This window comes from Cebus imitator, unplaced genomic scaffold (genome assembly GCF_001604975.1).
Source record: "Cebus imitator isolate Cc_AM_T3 unplaced genomic scaffold, Cebus_imitator-1.0 Scaffold339, whole genome shotgun sequence".
In the NCBI taxonomy this organism is placed as follows: Eukaryota; Metazoa; Chordata; class Mammalia; order Primates; family Cebidae; genus Cebus; species Cebus imitator.
Window position 1 is genome coordinate 1,270,402 of NW_016107654.1, and position 9,937 is coordinate 1,280,338.

General features: G+C 57.8%; 1 protein-coding gene across 9 annotated transcripts in view; it reads right to left on the bottom strand.

Annotated features, from left to right (window-relative positions):
• Positions 1-2,950: 2,950 nt before the first annotated feature.
• Positions 2,951-9,937, bottom strand: part of TRAF2 (TNF receptor associated factor 2) — a 36,043-nt gene continuing 29,056 nt past the window's right edge. For all 9 annotated transcript variants that reach the window (XM_017505546.2, XM_017505547.2, XM_037730316.1 and 6 more), the window contains 4 exons: positions 9,089-9,370; positions 8,393-8,570; positions 5,411-5,559; positions 2,951-3,858 (listed from right to left, as the gene is read on the bottom strand). In XM_017505546.2, coding sequence (XP_017361035.1) covers positions 3,640-3,858; positions 5,411-5,559; positions 8,393-8,570; positions 9,089-9,370 — 828 coding nt within the window. In that variant the 3' untranslated portion in view covers positions 2,951-3,639. The remainder of the gene's footprint in view (positions 3,859-5,410; positions 5,560-8,392; positions 8,571-9,088; positions 9,371-9,937) is intronic.

Sequence of the window (9,937 nt, forward strand, 5' to 3'; positions counted from 1 at the left end):
AAAAAAAAAAAAAAAAAAAAAAAAAAAAAAACACCTTCCCGAGGGAGCTGTAAAGTGAGATGACCATCGAGGGAAAGTTTGGCAATCCTCCAAAGCTGAACTCGGGGTCCAGCAGTTCTACTCCCAGGCATGAATATTCAAGAGAAGCGAAAACAAACATGCGTCCCCACAACAACTTGTACACAAATGTTCACAACGGCATTTTCAGGGTAGCCAAAAATTAGAAACCGCCCAATGTCCATCAGCTGGTGAATGGATAAATAAGATGAGGTCCATCCCCCAGAGAATGTCAGCCAGGCAAAAAGAGGAACGGAATTCCGACACGCGGCGACACAGACGAACCTTGTAAGCATCCTGCTGAGGAAAAGCAAAGGCCGCACGCTGCAGGATGCTACTCCTATCCATGTCCTCATCAGGCAAGCCCAGAGACAGAAGCAGGTTTGTGGGAAGGTTTTTCTGCAGGGGGATGAAACGTCCTAAAATTAGATAGTGACGATAGTACCTCTGTGGGTTTGCATAGAGCCTGGCACTTCCCTGGAAGGCCACGAGGCGGCTGGGCAAGGCCTGGCCATGAGTCAGCTCCAGGGCGCCTTGTCCCTCTAAGGCCTTGGTGTTTCCTGGGAGCGTCTGCACCTGGGGAGTTGTTCAGTGCAGGCGCCTGCCCCTGCTTCAGCCTGGAGCCCGACACTGCTCTGACGGCGTTGGGGCACAGCCCTAGTTTTCCAGACCTCCATCTCCACTGCAGGGAGGTGAGGGCTGGGAGGACCGCCGGCTACTTTGGCAGGCAAAGGACCTGCAAGGTAGCGGCTCTGCCTGGTCTCTGAGCTGATCCACTTTTAGCTCAGGCTCTGCTCCATGCCAGGGCCTCCCAGGGTAGCCAGCCTCCCCCTCAGCCCTCTTCTGCTCAGAGCCACCCACCAACCCACTTCCCACCATGCAGAAGGGGTTGAAATCCTCTGTGGATGTTGGCTTCTTCCCCGTCTTTGTCCCTGGGGAGGACTTTTTTTGGTCCTGTTCCTCTCATTTCACAGCTCCATTTCGTTGTAAGGGAGAAGAGATGACCTGAATCTATCTGCTTCAACAAACTTTAACAGGCTAGTAAAACCTGTCATGCACAAACAAATCCTCAAATACAGAAGCCCCCCATGTTACAGATAAAACCTCAAAATCATTAGAAGAAAACATGACTGTTTTTCAACCTCAGGGAGGTCAGGATGTTTTGAGTTGGTCAGAAACAGCCCCACTCACAAAGGGTAAGATCAACTAATCGTGTCTTAGGGTTAAGCTTCTGCACATCAGGAACAGAAACAGTTCAAACACACAACCAAGACTCTAATCAGGAATATTAGGAACTCCTATCAACCGGTAGAATAAGGCCCAGACCAACAACCAGAAACAAAATAAGAAAAAGACATCAACAGGCAATTCACATGGGAGGCAGTCCCAGAGAGCAGTGAGCGGGGCAGACGCCCGACGCCACTGAGCCATCAGAGAAGCGCCCGTTCCGGAGAAGCCCCTTCACACACCAGAAGGCAGCATCTCCTCCATTCCCACATCGAAGCGTGGCAGGGACGGGAGACAATGGGAACCCTCCCCTCCTGCTGGTGGAAGGACAGGGTGCCGCCCCTCTGTAAGACAAGCTGGCAACTGCTAAAACGGGAAGGCCTAGAAACCACCAGCTCTCCTTCCAGGCTGACAGGAGACCCAGAAGAGTGGGTCTGTCTGGGGGTCTACAGTCACCAAACACTCAAGACGCAGAAGAAAAGACGGGGAGGTGCTCTCTAGGGAACTCACACACGGCGGTCAGAATCTGCCGTGCAGAGTGCCCAGCACATGAGGCATTAAAACAGCTAGGCTGGGCCGGGCGTGGTGGCTCACGCCTGTAATCCCACCATTTTGGGAGACTGAGGCACGGGGATCACCTGAGGTCACAAGTTTAAGACCAGCCTGGCCAACATAGTTAAACAGTCTCTACTAAAAACACAAAACTTAGGCGGATGTGGTGGCAGGTGCCTGTAAATCCCAGCTTCTCGGGAGGCTGAGGCAGAATCGCTTGAACCCAGGAGGTGGAGGTTGCAGTGAGCCGAGATTGTGCCACTGCACTCCAGCCTGGGCAACAAGAGTGAAACTCCATCTCAAAAACAAAACAAAACAAAACCCAGCCAGGCTGAGTAAGAAGCCCAGCTACCTGCAGAGGACCCAGTGGATGGTTTCTGCGTTTTAAATGCGATAGTCTTATTTGTGGATACAGAAACACATAGATGCCAAATTCTAAAGCCGGAGAACTGGAACGTCACAGTTGGTGCCACGTGGCCTGGGGGAGCTGAGGTGAGGCTGGGAAAGGGAACAGCAGGCGATGGGCTCTGCGATGCTTCGTTCGGTCCAGTACACACGCGGGGAACACAGATAATACCTGTCAGTTCCTGTGCCCGAGTTATTTTCTGTATTTTTCTATGGTCTTAACTTCTCAAACTACAGCAGTGTGTGAGGGTGTCAAGAGGCGACCACCCTTTACCCTGGACCCTGATACAGACGCCAAGCAGACCCCGGCACGGCTGCCCTGACACCAAGAGCGAAGCCATGCCTACGCCGGCCTGCCCTCAGTCCTGAGAGCACACCCCGAGGGCGGTGCAGCCTATGCAGAGAACCAGGGCTGGCTCATCCTCATCCTGCTCTCACAGGAGTCCCTGGGAAGGCCCAGGAGAGGAGACGGGCAGGGAAGAATATGTCACAAGAGGGAACACTGGGCTTCACCAAGGCTCAGAAGAGAGAGCTTACAGGAGGTAAGAAACAGAGAGAACAGCCTGGCTGGCCAGAAAAGCAGCCAGCAGCCAGACACCCTTTGAGGAGGGGTGCGTGGGAGGAGGAGGCCAGGAGGACCCCCAGAGGGTGACCACTGCCAAGGCTGGAAGCTGCAGGCAACCTGGAACCAACTGGACACCACTGAGCAGAGATTTGAACGGTTTAATAACTGTGTCTCGTGAGCTGCACGGAGTGCTCTCACAGCACCCGCAGGCCGTGCTGCGCACCCCTACACCATGGTCTGAGCAGAGGCAGCGTGGGACCAGACCCTCTCCCATACCCAGCCTGGCCAACGTGGCACAGACCGGAGCTCTGTGCAGACAAGCACCCAGGGGTCTAGGAATGCTCCCTTCTCTCCAGGGGCCAGAGGGGAGAACCAAGCCGCATGGCCTTCCTCGCTCTGGCCGGCAGGAGGCCCTTCTCCTGGAGCAGCCCCTCCTTTCTGCCTGCCACGCCTGAGGAACACAAGGCTACCACTGTGCTCCTGCTTCGTGGGCAGTGCTGGGATATGCTCCGCTCCGAGCGTCCCCACCCAGGGCCTCTCCCTTCACTGCACAGGACAGACAGCAAGAGAAGCACCAGAAGACCCTTGGCCAGCCCCAGCACAGCCCTGGGCTGAGCCCGTCTCCTAGGCCCCTCTATGCAGTCTCTGAAATCCGAGGACTGGCTGGTGGCTCCTTCCCCGTGACAGTGAACGTGGCTGCAGGCCAACACCCACCCAAGTGCCCAAGCCAGGCCCCTGCCCACTTGTGCAGTGAGGCCCTGGCCCAGCATGGTGGCCCCTCAGTGAGCCGGCTGTGCCTGGCTGCCCCCAAACCCGACACCAATTGGGGGCAGTTAGAGCCCTGTCAGGTCCACAATGGCCTTGATGAAGATAGCATCGTCCCGCACGTAGGAATTCTTGGCCTCCATCTTGGAGACGGGGCAGAAGAGGGGGCAGCCACTTGCAATGTTCATGTCGTTGACCGGCCTCTGGAAAGAGGATGAGGTCACGTCGGGCCTGAAGGCGTCAATCACATGCTCCCGGTTGTTCTGGTCCAGCAGCATCAGGGTTACCTGGAGAAGAGCCCCAGGGAGGGACATGGTTGTAGGCTGCCTCTCCTGGTTCCCGAGGGTCTGGACACTGGCAGGAGGCCCCAGGCACCCATCCCAGGACCCAGCCAAGACCACGTGGTGGGCGGCCTTGCTCCTGTGCAGCGCCTGGCTCACCAGCCACAGGCATGACGCTTCTCTCTGGGGAACCTGCACCCATCTGGCATTTCCTGTCCCCTGACATCTGGAGTCCTAGACTACAGCTTACCAATCCTGAACTTGAATTTGTATTAGGAAAAAGCAAAAAATAATACAGCTGGCAAAGACATTTTCTTGGTAAAGATATCATGAGGCACCCACTGCCCACCTAAGCCTAAGCATCCTTTTCAGAGAGCCTGAGCCTGCCTCTGTCGGGCCTGTGAACCCGGCTGCCCCGGGCCCTCCACCCCCTCCCCTCGTCCAGCTCTGCTCTGCCTACTCCACTGGCTAGTGTGGGTGGGGGACGCAGCAAGCCTGGGCCTAGAGTGGGTGGGGGACGCAGCAAGCCTGGGCCTAGTGTGGGTGGGGGACGCAGCAAGCCTGGGCCTAGTGTGGGTGGGGGACGCAGCAAGCCTGGGCCTAGTGTGGGTGGGGGACGCAGCAAGCCTGGGCCTAGTGTGGGTGGGGGACGCAGCAAGCCTGGGCCTAGTGTGGGTGGGGGACGCAGCAAGCCTGGGCCTAGTGTGGGTGGGGGACGCAGCAAGCCTGGACCTAGTGTGGGTGGGGGACGCAGCAAGCCTGGGCCTAGTGTGGCGAAAGGAAGGACCTTCCCATTCCAGCCTCGTCTCTAGATCTTCAGTTCCTCAACCAAAAACAGATTCTGATTTTCAAAATAATAAATCACGCCTCTGACAAAGACGGCCCCGAAGCCGTGTTCCTTCCTCTGCACTCTCCAGGGCCCTATTTTCAAACTGCTGGTCCAGACGCCTCTGACCTCTGGAGTCCTAGGCTAAGGCTGGGCACCCCCAGCTTTCAACACCCTGTGCCTTGTCCTTGCATTCACTTATTTTTTAGAGATTGGTCTTGTTCTGTTGCCTGGGCTGCAGTGCAGTGGCGTGATCTCAGCTCACTGCAGCCTCAACCTGCTGGCCTCCAGCAGTCCTCCCGCCTCAGCCTCCCTAACAGCTGGGGATACAGGGGCACACCACCAGGCCTAGCTAATTTTTCTTTTTTCTGTAGAGATGGGGTCTCACTATGTTGCCCAGGCTGGTCTCAAAGTCCTGGGCTCAGTAATCCTCCCACCTCAGCCTCCCAAAGTGCTAAGATCACAGGGTGAGCCCCTACACCCGGCCTTGTACTTTTTCTTAGTAATATTCATCTGACACGTCAGGAAGCCAGTTGCTTGTGTCACGGACCAGTGTTAGGAAATTGTGGAAAGGACAGAAACTGCGAGAACTCTCCACCACGTGACACAGCACCACAGGGTGACCTGCCTGCTGCAGACACCTGGGCCGGCAGCCCCAGCCACCCCGTCCTGCACAAGCCTGAGCCGCGGAAGCTGCCCTGACCTCGGTGAAGCACGCGGGGACAGCCTCACCTTCTGGTTGAAGGGCCACCTCAGCAGGGCGTCGTTCGGGCCTTTCATCACCACGAAGAAGAGGGACAGGTGGGTTCCGCGCCCGGTCCCGTCGCCGTTCAGGTAGATGCGCAGACACATCTTGTAGCCGTACCTGCTGGTGTAGAAGGCTGCGGAGGCGGGCGGAGGGGCCTGTCAGCTGACCCTCAGCATGGGCAGGGCGGGCTCTTCCTGCCTGCCGGCCCTCCCCCAGGGACACCCACGCCACAAAGGAACATGCAAGTTCTGGGGTGCAAAGAATGTTTGTTCTCAAACTGCAGTTAGTTTCCAATGAAAACAAACTTTATTTTTGAAAAAAACCCAGTAATTAGAAAAATCAGTAAACGCTTTTTTTTTTTTTGAGACGGAGTTTCACTCTTGTTACCCAGGCTGGAGTGCAATGGCGCGATCTTGGCTCACCGCAACCTCCGCCTCCTGGGTTCAGGCAATTCTCCTGCCTCAACCTCCTCAGTAGCTGGGATTACAGGCACGCGCCACCATGCCCAGCTAATGTTTTTGTATTTTTAGTAGAGACGGGGTTTCACCATGTTGACCAGGATGGTCTCGATCTCTTGACCTCGTGATCCACCCGCCTCGGCCTCCCAAAGTGCTGGGATTACAGGCTTGAGCCACCGCGCCCAGCAACGCTTTTTTTTTTTGAGTGTGTCTCACTCTGTTGCCCAGGCTGGAGAGTAGTAGCTCAATCTCAGCTCACTGGAAACTCCACCTCCCGGGCTCAAGTGAATTTCCTGCCTCAGCTTCCTGAGTAGCTGGGACTACAGGCACCTGCCACCACGCCTGGCTAATTTTTGTATTTTCAGGAGAGACAGGGTTCCTCCATGCTAGCTAGGCTGGTCTTGAACTCCTGGCCTCAGGTAATCCACCCGATTCGGCCCCCCATAGTGCTGGGATTACAGGCGTGAGCCATGAGAAAGCATTTTTAAGAATCCTAAATGTAACCCCCAAAACTTAAGAAGGCGAGTAGAGCAACATGGAGAGATCTACCAACCACAGTGTGGCCGGGGCCTCGGCAGAGCTGCAGAGGGGAACCCTTGACTGGCCCAGGGTCTAAGAGGGGCCCCAAGCCTGCCTCAGGAGAGGCGCTGGCCGGGGAGAGCCCCAGAACAAGAAGAGTCCACGTCCTTCCCGCCCAACAAGAGATTCGAATGACAGCCACAACGGGGCAGAGGCTGCTTTCCAAGTCACATGATAGAACACCGTGCACAAAGCTCCATACACAGTGATCCCACCATGGCGGCACTGGGCCCCCAGGCCCGTCCTCCCCGCCCTCCCCAGCCCATTCTCCCCAGGCCGTCCTCCCCGCCCTCCACAGCCCATCCTCCCCAGGCCCGTCCTCCCCGCCCTCCACAGCCCATCCTCCCCAGCCCGTCCTCCCCGCCCTCCACAGCCCATCCTCCCCAGCCCATCCTCCCTGCCCTCCACAGCCCATCCTCCACAGGCTGTCCTCCTCATCCTCCCAAGGCCCATCCTCCCCAGCCCGTCCTCCCTACCCTCCACAGCCCATCCTCCCCAGGCCCGTCCTCCCCGCCCTCCACAGCCCATCCTCCACAGGCCCGTCCTCCCTGCCCTCCACAGCCCATCCTCCACAGGCCCGTCCTCCCCTCCCTCCACAGCTGTGCTGTACACAAGCTGTGTTCACCAGCATCCCTTAAAGCAGATGTTCTATACAAACAGGTCCTCATGCCCGAGTGCAGCCCCCTCAAAGACTGCCACTGTGGCAGGGCCTCACCCCTTCGCCCTTCAACCCACGCTCAGAACTCCCAGCAGCTGCAGAGGGAAGGTGGCCACCAGAGGGCGGTGCTGACCTTCCCAGCCCTGGAGGAACAGAGCTACGTCCTGCAGGCTGCCTAGACTATGCCCTAGAGTGTCCCCCCAAACAGTCTTTCATTTCTCCAGTCTCATCTCAGAGAAGAGAGTGTGAGTTTTGTTTCTGACGCCTGCTGAAGGCCTTGTCAGGATGCACCACAAAGAAGAACATGGCAGCCCCTCAAGATGACAGTAGGGTCTCTTTCTGCCTCAAGGGCGCTGGAGCACAGGACCACCTCAGCCCCTGGTGTTCAGGGAGTTTCATCAGCAGCGTCAGCTTAAATTCAAACAGGAAAGGTGCCTACAGTGTCTCAGCCTTGATCCTAGCAACTAAGATTCTATCAGCAGGTTCAACAAGTCAGCGTAAAAATAAAGCCCACATGAGGGCGTGTTCTGAGCCATGGCTACAAAGGGCACAAAGGCAGGGCCTGAGCAGGGGCAGAGATGATGGCTGGGCTGGCACGAGGTCCGTGAGGGTCTCGAGGGACAGCAGCGGGGCCACCTCTGGACCACAGTGCCCGGAAGCTCAGTCGTGACAGCCCCCACCCCATCCCTCTGTACCAGCGCCCTCCAGGGGAGACCCCACGAGCACCCTCTCAAGAGACCCTATAATTGGGGTTAAAAAAAAAAAGGAGGCAGCACGAGAAACACCCTCGCTGAGCTCCTGTGTGCAGCTGGAAAGTGAACCTGGGAAGGGTCAGACTAGCTCAGCCCCAAGTCCCTGAGAGCCATGTCCCACCTCGTGCCACCCACCCAGTGACCCCACCTGCCCTCTGTCTTCCTGGGAGCTGTGGTCAGGCAGGAGAGCCTGCTGGTGTAATGATTGCTTTAGGTGACATGGGGCTCGCAGTGCAGAGCTGAGGGTGACAAGGGGCACACCTTGAGGGCTGGCACAGTGGGAGGGCAGCCAGCCCAACACCCCCACCCTGACATCTGCCCAAGGGCGCCCACTGGCCAGCCCACATTCAGCTGCCCACTGGCCACTCAGGGAGGCACAGCCAACTCCTGGTATCAGTGGGGGTTGTATCCCAGCTCCGCCCTTGGCACCCATCCCATGTGGTCTCGGGGATGAGGGAACTCAGGTGCTAAGTAAACAGCAGCTGCCGGGGTTGGGGGGTGGCGGGGCTAGAACCACACCTGGGGAGAAGATGGCAGGTGTGCGGCCAGCCACAGCTTCCTGGCGCTTCCTGGCGAAGTCTGAGATCTTCCAGATGAAGACCCCATCGTAGGTGGACGCCTCCATCTCCAAGACCTTCTGCTCCAGGTCGGCCATCGCCAGGTCCTTCAGGCCGATGCTCCTCTCCAGCTGCTGCACCTGTGGGTGCCAAGACCACCTTCCCTCTTACAGGAGGGGTGCAGGCACGAGCCCCTGCCTCCCACACCCGCCCACCTCCAGCAGGACTGTGCCTCAAGGCACCCTGGGCTCTGCGTTCCTCTTGTCAGCTCCCTGTCCACAAGAACCCAAGCCCACCCTGCAAAGAGGTGGGGGCTCCAAGTTCACACAGCAGCTCCGGACAGCAAGCATGCTCAGAAGCCACAGCACGCCACGCACACCCCCATGGGTGACTCTGCCCTCCATCAGAGAGAGGAGGCTCTCACCCACAGCCTGTGGCGTCTGTGACTTTCCAGGGTTTTCGCCCCTCAGAGAACAGGGCTCAGAAATGAAGGGAGCCAGAGCCCCGCCATAGAAACCACACTGGACGGGGGTTTGCAGATGGAATTCTAGGCTGTCCAGGTTGTAAAGCTCCAGGACCTGCCGGAAGCTGCTGGGGCCTGGGCACCATCCCCCTTTACACTGTCCTCCTCACGGCGAGCCGCCCACCGGGCACAGACCTTGTTACTCAGGGCTTCGATCCTGTCTAGGTCCAGCCGGTGCTGCCGGCTACAGGCCTCGACGGTCAGGGCCACCCTCTCCACCTCCCGGTTCAGGACACAGACGATGTTCTCGAAGGTCGCTGTCTTCTTTTCCAGTGTCTCGCACCTCTGCAGGAGCTCTGACCCCGCCTGGCTCTGGTCTCCTGAGAGGGGCTTTGCCTCCAGGACCGAGCTCAGTAGCATGGCCAGGTGCTCCCGCAGCCACTGCGCCTCGTGCTCTTGCTGCTTCTCGCTCTCCACCTGCAGACACAGGGCGGGGAGGCTGCTGGCTCCACCCACCATTCAGCTCCTACCGGGGACAGCCGCCAAGACACGGGCCTCAGCTGAACTGAGGAGACAGGCCAGAGCCACAGACAGGGAGGCCTGGGAGGTCTTCTAGTCTATGACCGCCTGAACGTCAGCTGTGTTTAAGGAATATGAAGCTTGTTACGGAACTGAGCTGTAGCCAGGCACAGCAGCTCGCAACTGTGATTCTAGCACTTTGGGAGGCCAAAGCGGGAGAATCGTTCGGGCCCAGGAGTTGCAGAATAGCTGGGCCAACGTGGCAAAACCCCACGTCTACAAGAAACACTTAAAAATATTCGCCAGGCACGGTGGTGTGTGCCAAAGGTCCCACCGGCTCAGGAGGCTGAGGTGGGAGGGTCACCTGAGCTCAGGAGGCTGAGGTGGGAGGGTCACCCGAGCCCAGGAGGCTGAGGTGGGAGGGTCACCTGAGCCCAGGAGGCTGAGGCTGCAGTGAGCTGAGATCACATCACTGCACTCCTGCCTGGCTCCACAGCGAAATCCTGTTTCGAAGAAAAGAAAACA